We start from the raw sequence: 13,978 nt of genomic DNA, 5'->3' as shown, positions 1-13,978 counted from the left end.
GCCTTTGTCGTCCCAGGACGACTTTTTCAGATGGCTATTTTGAGCAGAGACCTTTGATTCTACATCTGGCAATGTTTTTGAATTCCAGAAATTGGGGCATTCATTTATTTTAGCTCTCTTTGTCTCGTGTGACCTTTTGCTGAATGCTTGTGTGTCAAAAAGTTTGTTTCAGTGAGTAATCAAACAATTTAATATGTAGACTTGAATATCCATTCGCAAGGAGCATTTTGCATGTAAAATATATGGAAGTGCATTAATAAGAAGTTTAAAATAAATCTTATTTGCAGTTGTCATCAATCAAGATTAAGTAGAATACAAAGATTTTCTGCTTGTTTGTCGTTAGGGTTAGAACAAAAGTTGTCTTTCATTAAGTTTTAATTTGTGAACAAAAAATTTTATGGAGGGAGTGGGGAGTATCTTTCTCTCTCATTTTCTCTTTTTAACATGTGTCCATGCACACAATCTTTCTCTCTCTCTTTCTCATGCATGCACATACAATATCTCAGAGAGAGAAAGAGAGGTTTGAACAAATTTTGTAGACTGATCATGTATAATGAATGTTAATATGTGAAGAGTCAGTTGGCATATCATTAGTCTTATGAATTGTTCCAGCATTCTTTTATTTCTGTTATTTTAGACTTTGGTCAAGAAAGCCTTCACATTAACAGGAAAAGAGAATAGAAGGAAAAAAGTGACAGTACAGTTACATTTCCATCCAAGATGAAGTTTGCAGAGCATCTTGGTGCACATATCACACCAGAATGGAGAAAGCAGTATATTCAGTATGAGGTTAGTACATAATTGTTACACAAAGCTCTTCTGTTAATAATTATGGAATAGGCTGAAATATATATGAACGGGAAAAAAAATAGGTGTATGTGCATGCATATGTGTTTGTGAGAGAGAAAGAGAACAAGAGAGATGTGGATCCTGTCTCTATCATTATAAAGTGCTTCTTTGCTATTCAGTTGCAAATTAATTTATCAAATGTGATTTCATAAAAAAGTTAATTTAAAGTTAAAAAGGTACTTTATTCCTATTACAGATCATGAAGGAGATGCTTTATGAAGCACAGGAGCAAGCACCATCTCCTGAAGGTGAGGGCAATGGTGAATTACTAACATTTGATCTGACAGATTCTCTGCACTTCAGTACAGTTAGAAGTGACATTAGCTAAATTGCTCTGGTGCTGGGATGTGAGTGAAGAATATCAAAGACCATATGCTTCTTGACAGCATCAGGAAACTATTCTTTTTCTATGAGAAGGATTAAATCAGTTGAGACATCCCTAGAACATGGCTATCATTTTAACCTTTGTTTTGAATACCAACAAAATAAAGGAAAAGTGTAATAGCCAGGGTCGTTTTCAGTCACATTTTCCTACTGGTTTCTTTTGTTTTTGTGATGGACATGCAAATGCAAGCATGTATACACTGACATACATTAATGCGTGTTTGTGTAGGTGTGTGTGAGAGAAAAAGAGAGAAAGAATGGTTCAAGACTCAAATTCAGTTATATGTACATCACTGTTCACTATTTCTTTTGTCATTTTAATCTGTAGTATATGTGTCTGGCAGCATTTTGCAAATAATGATTATCAGTCAAAAATGATTATTAAGTACATTGTGGCAAGATTTTCTATATTTTCAGGTAAAACATTTTAACCTTATCTCATTCAGTCATGTGCACACAAGTAGAAAGTGTATTTCACCTTTGAGATCTGCTTTTCATCAGGGGCATCGAAGGGATATAGCGTTAAGAGTGGAATTTTGTATTTTTGTGATTGTAACAAGGACAAGAGAGAGAGAGAGATTGGAGGGGAAAGGCAGAAAAAAAGGCATAGTGTGAATTTGCATTTAATGATCTAACCTTAATGTTTTCTTTTGAAGTGACTGACCCTAGCACAATTCAACGCTACTTTGCCAGATTTGATGAAAAGTTCTTCCAGTTTTGTGACAAAGAACTTGTGAAGATTAACACATTTTTCCTTGGTAAGATTTTCAAAGTCAAGAGAGTTTTGTTAATTTATGTTTCAAAAAAAAAACAATTAAATTGGGAGAGCTAATTTTTCTCTTTGTCATTACTGATGTCCAGACTCAGTGTTTTCTTGGATATGATGTTATGATCATATTACATGAAGTAGAAAATTAACTTAAATTCATTGAGCTTAACTGACATTAATTATTTAGAGACAGTCTGCATTTTGTAATGAAAAATGGTAAGTAAAAAGAAAAAACTCATTTCCTGTTAATGCTTTAATATGTAAACACATTAGGCAAAAGAGAATACAGCACTGCATTTTTTCATTTAACATTTGTGACGTTTCAGAAAAACTGTCTGAAGCCAATAGAAAATATGCCAGTTTGAAAGCGGAGTTACAGAGTTTTGTGACTCATGACTCTCAGCATGCTCGCCGTCACAGCATGACATCGCATCCAGGAATGCGCCGCAGACAGAGTGTCTATGGCATTTTTAAAGACAAGGAAAAGGAAAAAGAGTCAAATGCTGTGGCCAGCACGCGCAAGCTGCATGATCTAAAATTGGCTTTTAGTGAGTTCTATCTCAGCCTCATCCTACTGCAGAACTACCAGACTCTCAACTTTACTGGCTTCCGCAAAATCCTCAAAAAACATGACAAGGTCAGTTAGAAGTATGTCATAGGCTTTCGAAGGGCAATCCTCGTAAAGAAGCATATTTTTGTTAGAAAATGTCAGACCTTCATGATTTGTGTTTAAAGATAGCTAGTTAAGAGATAATAGATTGGGTTTGGAACAGGGCATCTTGACTCTGCCAAGTTGGTGATGGAAAACTAACATCCACTAACCTGCAGCGATGGGTACATAATTTATTAAGGAAAGCAGAAGGTAGCAGAAAGGTGGAATTTTTTTCCTATTCGCAGTTGATGCAGACCAACCATGGTGCAGAATGGAGACAAGCTCAAGTGGAGTCAGCTCCTTTCTACACCAACAAGGAAGTGGATCACCTCATCAAAGATGTTGAGGTGTGTTTCTCATCTTACAGTATTTGTGGGATATCGTGACATGACATGATGTCAACTTGAATGAATTGCAGTTCTTGGAGCTAGATCTACAAGAATTGTATGCAAGTTCCTTTGATCACAGAAGGTGCCTGTGTGTAAGCAATACAAAGCTTTTTCATAGGGCAAGCAGCAACCTTTCCTACAAGCAATAATAATTACTTCACACATGCAACAATGTATACATTGATTGATTCACACTTTGCACTTTGCTAAATTTTAGAAATGATTGAGGTGATACTTATATTTGTTGTGATTCTGCAGGCATGGTGTTTCTCTGTGCACGTGTGTATGTGTGTGTGTGCACGCGCTCGAGTATGTTCTCACCTTGATTCATGCAGCAGATATCAATTTCAAGATTGCTTCTTAATCTTTAGTTCTGTATCAATGCTGTAAGTGATGGGATCAAGTGACTTGCACTTTAAATTGTATTTTACTTGGAATAAGAAAATGCAGGAACTTGTTGATATCTCCACTTTTAGGAGTGTCCATATTCTGATAATAATACCTTTCCACAAAATGTTCAGCAAAACAATTGTGTTTTATGCGTTACATCAAAAGTAACAATTTCTTTGTATTCAGCAAAGTGTAACAACAGAACTAGAGGGAGGTAACAGATCAAAAGCCATGAAGAGGCTGAGAGTGCCACCTCTTGGTGATCAGGTAAGGAGCATTCTATATATCTGTGTGTGTGGACACAAAATATATATATATTGTCTGCAATGAGAGTGGGACCTTACAAGTCATGTGCTAAGAGAAAAGATGAGCTTCATCATAAAAACAACACATTTCTGGATGCCAGAGTTCAGAAAGGGGAGGGGAGGGAGGCGGTGCCAAACTATCAAGACAAAGATGAAGGCAGGGAACCAGACATGGGGCAAGTTAATAAAGCTGACCAAAGACGGGCAGAAAGGAGAGAACTGTTTTACTGCCCTCCACACCACACCAAGATAAGAGTGAATGAACGAATGAAAGAAAGATGGTTATGATTCTGATGATGATGATGATAATGACCTGTCCTTGCTATCCAGGATTTGGTAAGTCACTGTGTGTTTCACTCCCTTTCACCCTACACTTGATGTCTTTTGTAGATATTGTTAGCTCACTACATAGATTACATATTTTTTGTCCTGTTTCCTCTCCCCCTGCCCCCTCACCTAACAATCTCCTTATCTCCCTGGACTAGCAGACTGAGCCAGCAGTAGTGAATGTTGATGTATTTTCTTATTTTTCGTCCCCTTTACCTCCTCTTCTCCTCATTTTAGTTTTTGACATGAAGATCTGCAGCATGCATTGTGTAGTAGGCGCTGAGGGAAAAGGATCTTAATCAAGTTTTAGCCTTCTTCCTCATGCATTCACTTTCAGCTTTCTATCTAACCACTGCAGCCTTTGAAGAGCCAAGTAAAGAGAGTTTAGAGGATTTTTGGACATTCGAAATATGACGTTTTCTAGCATTGTTTGTTTAAAATCAGCATGCTGTCCATTGATGGCAACTAAATAAAATGTGTGTGTATAAATATATTTTATTTTTTGTTATAGCAACATCCATGGACCAGTTTCAAAACTGGGGTTTGTCTAGGCATGTTCATAGTTCTGGTTGTGGTCATCATTTTGTCAGGTAAAATTGATTTGTTTATTGAAAGCTTTTTTCATATTTGTAGAAATTAAAAACTAGGCCATGTGATTTTTCTCATTTAAGTTGTGATAAATGCGAGGAAAATATCTTTTTTTGCATGTACAAAGAAGCAGCCCTGAATAATTCTGTTATGTTTCACACCATGAACATACATATCTTGTCACCCTGAAATTTTTCCCAGTTTCCTCCATAGTGCAGTTTGTCATTTTCAAACATAGCTCTGTATATAGTCCTTCTTATACCTTTGTTGGGCTTTGCCCTGTGTGGTACCACAGATCTGATTTTATGCCTGTCTTGTGTAGGACCACATATTTCATTTTAAGCATTGGACTTGAAGTCCACATAATATTAATGTGTTTAAACAGAGCGCCTCATCCCACCAACAAAGGTGGACTCAAGCCACTTGTATGTATGAACTTGCACAAGCACCAACTTATCAGTAGGCACTGATCAATTTTGTGCAATAAACACTGCACACACAACAATGATAAACTCCTCTTTGTAAGCTCATGTTTTCACTATTGTTACATCATCTTCTTCTTCTTCGTTCCTATTCGCCCCCAGTGGAGCATAGGGCCGCAACCACACGCCGCCATCGGACCCGGTCCTGGGCATCCCTTTCTAGTTGAGACCATGTCATGCCAGCTGCCTCTGCCTCTCTGTGGACTGATCTTCCTATTTTAAATTTTTAAATTAAATTTTTGTTTTCACTCAAAGCCAAGAAATACAAGTTGTATTCACTCAAGCTAAAATCCTGTCTGGTGTGGTCCATGGATTTCCTTTCTTGTTTTAACTTCGTGATTTCCTGTGGATAAGCTATGTGACTTACTTTGTTGCAACTTAACTTCTGTTCAACAAGAAACAGGTTCATGTTTAGATTAATTTTGCTTAATGTGCTATTACTTTATTGATGTTTCTTTTTCAGCTAACTTCATCGATCACTCAGACGATTGGGAGCCAGCTCTGCGCATGTATAGAGGAATGTTTATCATCATTTTTTTTCTGTTTCTGTTGGGAATGAACACCTATGGGTGGAGGTCTTCAGGAGTGAATCATGTACTTATATTTGAGATTGACCCTAGAAACCACCTGTCCCACACGCAGCTGATGGAGGTTTGCTGTTTTAATTTTTTTATTTGTCTGCATTTACTACTTTTGACTTTACTGTTGCTTTGGGATCTTTCACCATGTGTGTTGTACATGTCCAGAGAAAGTAAACAAGCAAAAAAGCAAACAAAAATATTATGTATGCTACTCCTTAATAGGGGAACATTTACAGTTTATTTTGTATAATTTCCATCACCATTCTGATTTTAAACAGAGTCTGCATGCAGCTTTAAGTAACTTACCAATAAGAATGAGTAAGAAAATGTGAGTATGTATGAGATCTCATTTCCCTTGTGAATATATTTTATATTTTTCCAGGCAGTCTTTATCAGCTCAGTTTATCTAGACTGGTATAATATTGAAATTGTAGTATTGTCAAATCCACATATTTTTGTTCCACTCAGCATCAGTGATAAAAGAAGCAAGGGACCAACAGAGCTGGTGCTCTGGTCATCCATCTGTTTGCACTAGGTTGTTACTACTAGATGCAGACAGGATTACTAATATCTGCACTAGTAGATGCAGACAAGATTATTAATAAATATTGCACAAGCTAAGATTCTTATAATTTCTACACTAGACTTGAAATACAAGTGATGAAGTATTGAAGTACATAGGTAACAAAGCAGGATGTCACTAACAAAGGGGGATAAGTGTGACACCTTAAAATGAAGGTTTCAAGCCTGTTGGTTAATGCAGTAGACCATGGAGCAGAAGGTGCTTTTGAGGTCTTTTTGAGCCTTTGGCTGGAAAGCTCCTTTAGTCCAGCCAGCAGTTTTCCATCAGAAATGAGTGCCTGAATGATCAATTTAAGTAATTATATCAGGAGAAGGTTTGAGCTCTGGATTTCATGTGCCTTGTCTGGACACAATGAACCAGTTAATTTTTTTTTAAAACTCTACAGCCTCTAGTTTATGAGAGCCTTTTACTTTTCCCGTTTATATTACAGGTGGCCTCATTTCTGGGCGTGCTGTGGGCAGTGAGTGTGTTGGGCTACCTGTACAGCGGCTTCACAAACATACCCCCAATGGCCATCCCCTTGGGCATAGCTGTGCTGCTGATTCTGCTCCTGATCAACCCAGTCAAGATCTTCTACTATCGAGCTCGCATGTGGCTTCTCCGTGTGCTGGTATTGTGTCCCTTTTAAGCCATTCTCCCCATCATACCCTTCTCTTGTGCCACTATAATGTCAGTGCATTTGATTGGTTGACTGATGGGAATTCCGCTGCGTTTTTTGTTGACTGGTTGTAATGCCAATGTAATTGATTGGTTGTGATTGGTGGTTGTGTAGTGTATTGGCTGCTGGAGGACAAAAGTGTCACTGTTGTTGGCGGTCGGTGGCGATGATAGTTAATGATGATGACTTCCACTGCTGTGTTAATGATAAAAGTGACAAAATGGTACAAATGGCGATGATTTGCTTTGCTTTATCAAAGCCAGTCTTGTGTTATTGCATAGTTGCAAATTATGTCAAACAACATGTAATAATTATTTTCATGGATCATCATTACACTTTTATCAGGATAATCATTGTCAAATTTATTTCCATCATTAATTATTCTTATGCTGTAACCTTGCTGTAAAGACATTTTACATTAATGTCGATATTTCAGACAACTAGCTGTATATTCAAAATGATAAACCCACAATTTAACAGAGTTTAAGAAACAAACAAGATGAAGTGCTAAATATTGTCTGTTTTGTATCTCTTTGCTGCAGTTTCGAATACTAACAGCACCTTTCCATCATGTGGGTTTTGCGGACTTCTGGCTTGCTGACCAGCTGAACAGTCTCGTCACAGTCATGCTTGACCTTGAGTTCCTTGTGTGCTACTATGCTTTTGAGGTGAAATGGCTAGGTCCAGACCGTAAGTATTGCTTTCTTTTGAGAAACAGTTCTTGAAAGTCTTACATCTATTTAATAAGTATTTAATTGTTGTGGGTTGTGCCTGCAAACCTCAAAGGTCATTTCAATATTTGCAAGTGCAACTATGGTACAAATTTGTCACTTTTATATCGGCTCTGTTTATGCTAGACAATTTGAGAAAAAAAATGAACATAACCTAGCACCTTGTAAAAACTATTTGTTTGTGAAATGTTACCAAGGATTTAAAATCAGTTGCATATTTTTTTTTTGTCTCCTAGGAGAGCAAGTATGCACCAAAAATATATATGGAGTTCGGGCCGTTGTGGCATGCCTGCCTGCTTGGTTCCGTTTTGCCCAGTGCCTTCGCCGTTACCGAGATACTAAACTCGTCTTTCCTCATGTTGTTAATGCAGGAAAATATTCCACCACCTTCTTTGTTCAGCTATTTGCTGCTCTGTACAAGGTGCATGTAGGTCTGTAACCCTTGTTTCTTCTGATATATTAACAGCATACTTTAGCATACTTAAGAGCACCAGAGTAAAACTTTTATTTTTCGAAGAAAATGATTGTGTTCAGTTTATTTAAAGAATCTAATTCCACAATATCTCAGAAAATATCACCCACTCTTTTTAGGAGACATAAACTTTTAAACAATGATATCCGACGACATTTTTACCTGGGTGCAGACGGTGGTTAAATAATCAAAAGGTTATGTGACACATTAGAGTTAATGTGACACACCAAATTACTGTACACTTCAAGATCTGATAGGCTGTAGCCACTACAGCAGCATACATGATCCCTTGTCTAACACAATTGCATGGATTTGACATCTTCAGTGCGTGTCAGTGTTTGAAATCCTGTATCTTCCAGATTGAAAGAATTCATATCTTGTCCATTTATTTGAAAACTTTATGATAAATATCATTCTCAGAGTCAGTTACAGGTATTTAATAACCATCCATGAGATTTATGGGTAAAATCCATGTAATTGCTAGTCTGCTAATACTTTGCTTTGATACATGTAGATTGTAGAGAGTAAAGCTCAGTGCGCTTTACAAAAGACAGATGAAATTAGCGGGAATGAGGCTGGATAAAAGCATGGATGACAATCAGGGATTTTAGTTTCTTTGGATAAGTAATGCATTATGTTTTCTGTCTCTTCTTTTTCAACAGAGGTTTATGGGAACGAGTTTCGACAAAACAGCGTATTCTTCTATTTGTATATCGTTGCATACATCATAAGTTCATGTTACACATATACCTGGGATATAAAGATGGATTGGGGACTGTTTGATAAAAATGCAGGCGAGAACAGATTTCTCAGAGAAGAAACTGTCTATGCATTTAAGGTGAGTCTGATTACATTAGCATAATTGTGTTTAAAACTGGCGCCGAATTTTCATGTTGAGCTTGTACCCCACTTACAGGCCAGCCAAGGCAACAAACTCTGTTTTGTATTGCAGTGGTTTTTCTATCATGGGTGTAATGGACCCAGTGGATCTCAGAGCTTCATGCACTCTTATTTTATCCTAGTGCAGATGTGGGGTCCATTGTTATGAATCTGTAGTTGTTAATCCCTGGCCTGGTACTGACCACAAGGGAGGAGGTCCCACTATTGAGATTCCATTGCCTGTGCACTTTTATTCTGCCTCAACATTCTAAAAATTTAAGTTAGGTTTAACTTTTACAGCTAGGACTTCCTGCTCTATCAAGCAAGCAACCTAGACACAGTTAAACACATTTTAAGCACGGTTTGAAGAGCTCAAGGCACAGAAACATAATCGACTGTGTCTGACCCTTTCTCATCTAGTTTTGAGCCTAGTTCCATGACAAAGAATGGGGCATGTAAAAGAATCAATTTAAGACTTTGAATTTAAAAATAACTTGAAAATCAAATACTAACACATTCAGGTAGAAGGCATGTACGATGAATGAAAAAGAGAAAGATGGAAAAATCTTGTTTCCCTTTTACCTACAGAATTACTTCTAATAACATTCTAGTGTTTTTCATTATTTTGAGGGTATGTTTTGTCTGTTAGTGCATTGTCTATGCAATTTTTTTTTGAGGGATCTGATTATTTATATTGCTATTGTGTTTGATTCTTTTGTCACTGATTAGTTACTGTAGCATTGTTATATGTATTTAGTTCAGATATAACAGTGATTTTTTTGCACTTGATGATGATTATGACTGTTTCCAGGCATACTACTACTTTGCTATAGTGGAAGATGTCATTCTGAGGTTCATATGGGTTCTGACTGTAACATTAGCAGATGGCCACTTCCTCCATGCTGAAATCTTGGCCACAATATTGGCATTGCTTGAAGTTTTTAGGTAAGAAACTTTCGGGAAAAGCATATAATTTTTAAGCATCCCTTGCTTTCAGCAAGTGTAATGGAACTGTGACAAGCAAGATACCCAAACACCTGATCTAGATCCAGTCATGGTACTGTGGTGAGTCAGTCAATTATTTGTCCTTTGACTGGTTCTTGATCTTGAGGGGAGCACATGGATAGATGCAGCAAATGACAAGTTTTGCCATCTATGCCAGTCTTGGACGATTGTGAGCATTTCCTGCATAGGACAACCAGTTTGTAAGCCAGCTCTTCTTTGGCCAGCATGGCATTGACTACCTTCCTATGTATCTTGAAGGACAATCTTTGACAAGGCGTCATGCCAGATCACATGAGCAAAGCATGAGAGAGTTAACCAAGGTGTACCTTAAGACACAGTAAACCTACCCCTTCAGGCTAAAGGATCTTTTACCTTATAATTTATGTGTATTTTATTGATATAATTGTCCTGTATACTATAAAATACACCGTCATCTTCATTATGGTTGGGTGGGTTCCTGCATTTGCTGCTGATGAATAGTGTAGGATGAATATGAATATCTAAAGAATAATAAGTAACATTATTTGCAGACATTTACATTGACTTTGATATAAAGTACAAGGGTAAGTCAAATAAAAGGTTTCTTTTGATTGCCCCTTGTATGTAAAACTGTTTATCTTTTAATTTGACGTTGTTTGTTTTTGTTTTGTTAAAAAAAAAATGCAGACGGTTTGTTTGGAACTTCTTTCGACTGGAAAATGAGCACCTGAACAACTGTGGTATGTTTCGAGCAGTGCGTGATATCTCTATCGGACCCATTGATTCCAATAATGAACAACAACTGATTGACATCATGGACAATGAGGATGGTGCTGATACGCGACGTGTGGACAAACATCTCAATCTGAAGTAGGTCCCTTAAGGCATTTTGATATTTGAATTGATGTTATAAGTCATAGGAAAATGAATTCACTATGATTTTTATTTAAAACTATTTTTTCACAAAATATAATTCTTTAAAAATCAGTTTCTTCTATATATTTTCTCATGCCTTCCATTAGTGGGACAATTACATAATACTACTATCTATCCAAGTAGCAACCACCTATTCTGGTCCCTGATGGTGGTTAGAATATTCACAGAGGTAGCAAAGGCAAAATGTATTGAAGTTTAAAGCACATAATAGTAATTTAGTAAATTTGTTTGTTCTGGCAGATTTATTTTCATATAAATAACATTGTTTGCTTTGTATTATGCAACATATCACAATTAACCTCAGCATACTATTTACAGAGATTAAAGAAAATTACTTCTGTATCTTGTACTTTATTTTCTTCAGGTCCAAGAAGGAATTGCGGCTCTGGGTGGATGAGGAAGAGGAAAAGATTCCATTAGTAAATGGAGACAAGCGCATAAAGAGGGCTTGATGAGAAACTATTCCAACGTCAACACATGATCCATGATTGCTATGTGCTTGCGCGTGTGTATGTTTATATTTAAGGGGTGTTTATGGCATTGGGTAAATAAATGTGCAAGTTTTAGAATGAAGATGACCATTATTAGACATGATTACTCTCTCTATATATATATTGATATATATACAGACCTCAAAAACTATTGTTTTGGTGAAATGTTGGTGAAATGACTGTGCCTCATAACTTGTCTCACATCAAGTCTTTAATAATTTATTGTCTTTATAATTTTCTTGATAGAATGGCCTCCACCTTAATCATGATGACAGTGATCTTAATATCACAGATGTAATCCATGTAAATAATTCAAGACAAATAGAGAAAATAGTTTTATTTTTTCAAAACTGAGTTTTATATTATTCATGTCACAGACTAGTCAAACACTTATTTTAAGTTGAAATTTGGATATGGTTTGTGCATGTCCCCAGTGGTGCGTGCATGGATGCATACATTCTGTGTGTGCAAGGGGCCTCTTGTTGATACATTATTTCTTTAGTTATAGAGGCTTATCTCATTTGAGAGTTACAACTTTTGATGAAATATTTTCCATCATCCATGTTGTGTATTGTGAAATGGGTACAGATGTACCAACACCAAATGTTGCACAAAGCAGTTATTGGTAACTTATTGTACATGATAATTTTTATTTAATGCATATGTTATTATTCTTGAGACATTTGATGAGACTGCGCTAGTGTTAAGGGACCGTGTTCAAATCATCATTCCCTCGACCAGTCGTGCAAACTTAGCATAATTAGCAGTTACATATTGTGATATAGCAAATTGTTGTCAGAGATGACATCCAAGGATGTGTGAATCAAACATTTTTGTGTAAACAAAGTGTATTTTGAGTGAATGGTGTTTCTATCATCTGCAAGAACTTTTTTGTGCCAGGTGCATATTCATCAATTTCGTTCCTCTTCAAACATCCATTGCCCCCCATCTCCCTCCCCCATCCTTTTGTGATCAAATAATGATCAAACCATCATTGTAACATTTTGTCTTTAGATGTCATGCAAGTGCATTCTGCCATGTTAGCACTTGTTGGTCATCACACCCCTATACTTAAGGGTTGATAGATTCCTAAAACCTTCATTCTTTTACTTTTTGTTACCTCATTAATGCTTTGAAATAATTCTGATCTGTGCTATTATTTATTTGGAGATGTATATTTTTTTCAATTGTTTACACAGATGTTTTGCTGTTCTTTGTCCTTGACATTTCCTAGGTAGACCACATATTACAAAATGTTCAATTTCTTGAACTTTTGTTGTGGATTTCAACAGTAATGGGTACAAGGATGTTTTTATGCAGGGTGATTGGTCTCAAAATGTGATCATATTGTTGCATAAAAATATTATTAAAAAATCCCTGCCAATAAATTGTCCTACTGAATGGTTCTGAAACTTGGAGAGTGACAAACACCATCAACAACAAGCTCAAGACCTTTAACAACCTATGCCTATGCCTTTTCCTGGGAATTAGATGGCCTGAACAGATCTACAAGATTAGCCTGTTGGAAAAAACCAACCAAAATCCCACTAAGACACCAAGAAGCGCAAGTAGGGGTGGAAACCATTGCCCGACAGGCACTTGAATGGAACCCTCAGGAGAAGAGGCAAAAGCAGACTTGGAAAAGAACAGTAGAGTGTGAGGCAAAGGATGCTGGAACCAAATGGGCCCAACTGAGGAGGACTGCCCAAAACCAGGTCTGCTTGCAAGGTATTATTGTAGCCCTATGCTCCCCCAAGGAGTAGCAAGGACTAAGCTAAATTGTCCTAACCCTATGGCAAAGAAAAATAATCATTCTACAGTATTGTTGTGCATATTTTTCATTGTGTGATGCTTATATTCATGAGTTGAAAAGCTACTTAACTGGAAAACAGTTTTAAAATATTTTTGTTCTTAATTTAAAAAAAATTTTGGTACACTAGGTGCATGAGCACACCCAAAAGTGTTAAAACTTGACTACCACAGGAAACATGATATAATATAACAATTCCTAAGAGGTTTCTCATAGCCTGCTGTTCATTAGTTTTAGGGATTCTTCCTAGTCAAGATGGTACTGGTAGGCATCACTTGTAGGAGGGGGTTGCATTGCTGTTCTCACAAGGGTTGTTTCCTCGTGGGAACTTAATTGTCAGATGGGCATTGATAAAGGTTTCTTTTAAAACATTTACCTATTGGCGAAAAGTGTAAATTGTTTTTTATATGATACATTTCCAATAGCCCAGGGCGTTTTAGAATAGCTGTGTGTGGAAAGCTATTTTTGGGTTACCCAGAATGTGTGAAAGAACATATTTTGCATTTCATGACTGTTACTGATATTACTATGGAAATTGTGTTAGTGATATTATAAGAAGATCTGAAACATGATTTCATGTGCTCAGACATGGGAGATGCTTGTTATTGTGTAACTCTTGATAACACTAGGAAATACAAATTTTCATGTTCAGCTTTACAGAGAAATGCCCACAGAATAGTGTCCTCATTTTTGTACTTTTCTGCCCAAAGTCCAGAGT

At 36.7% G+C, this 13,978-nt stretch overlaps 1 protein-coding gene across 4 annotated transcripts in view; it reads left to right on the top strand.

The window, feature by feature from the left end:
- LOC112576206 (xenotropic and polytropic retrovirus receptor 1-like) overlaps window positions 1-13,978 on the top strand; it is a 16,672-nt gene extending 2,694 nt beyond the window's left edge. For all 4 annotated transcript variants that reach the window (XM_025258500.1, XM_025258499.1, XM_025258498.1 and 1 more), the window contains 15 exons: window positions 638-789; window positions 1,046-1,097; window positions 1,890-1,991; window positions 2,329-2,639; window positions 2,900-3,001; window positions 3,620-3,700; window positions 4,577-4,655; window positions 5,599-5,786; window positions 6,730-6,909; window positions 7,500-7,647; window positions 7,925-8,119; window positions 8,823-8,998; window positions 9,851-9,984; window positions 10,711-10,893; window positions 11,324-13,978. In XM_025258500.1, the coding sequence (XP_025114285.1) occupies window positions 721-789; window positions 1,046-1,097; window positions 1,890-1,991; window positions 2,329-2,639; window positions 2,900-3,001; window positions 3,620-3,700; window positions 4,577-4,655; window positions 5,599-5,786; window positions 6,730-6,909; window positions 7,500-7,647; window positions 7,925-8,119; window positions 8,823-8,998; window positions 9,851-9,984; window positions 10,711-10,893; window positions 11,324-11,411 (2,088 nt within the window). In that variant the 5' untranslated portion in view covers window positions 638-720 and the 3' untranslated portion in view covers window positions 11,412-13,978. The remainder of the gene's footprint in view (window positions 1-637; window positions 790-1,045; window positions 1,098-1,889; window positions 1,992-2,328; window positions 2,640-2,899; window positions 3,002-3,619; window positions 3,701-4,576; window positions 4,656-5,598; window positions 5,787-6,729; window positions 6,910-7,499; window positions 7,648-7,924; window positions 8,120-8,822; window positions 8,999-9,850; window positions 9,985-10,710; window positions 10,894-11,323) is intronic.

The sequence above is a fragment of the Pomacea canaliculata genome, linkage group LG11 (assembly GCF_003073045.1).
Source record: "Pomacea canaliculata isolate SZHN2017 linkage group LG11, ASM307304v1, whole genome shotgun sequence".
Taxonomy (NCBI): Eukaryota; Metazoa; Mollusca; class Gastropoda; order Architaenioglossa; family Ampullariidae; genus Pomacea; species Pomacea canaliculata.
The sequence above is the reverse complement of the archived record's forward strand: the minus strand, read 5'-3'. Positions and strand labels throughout refer to the sequence as shown.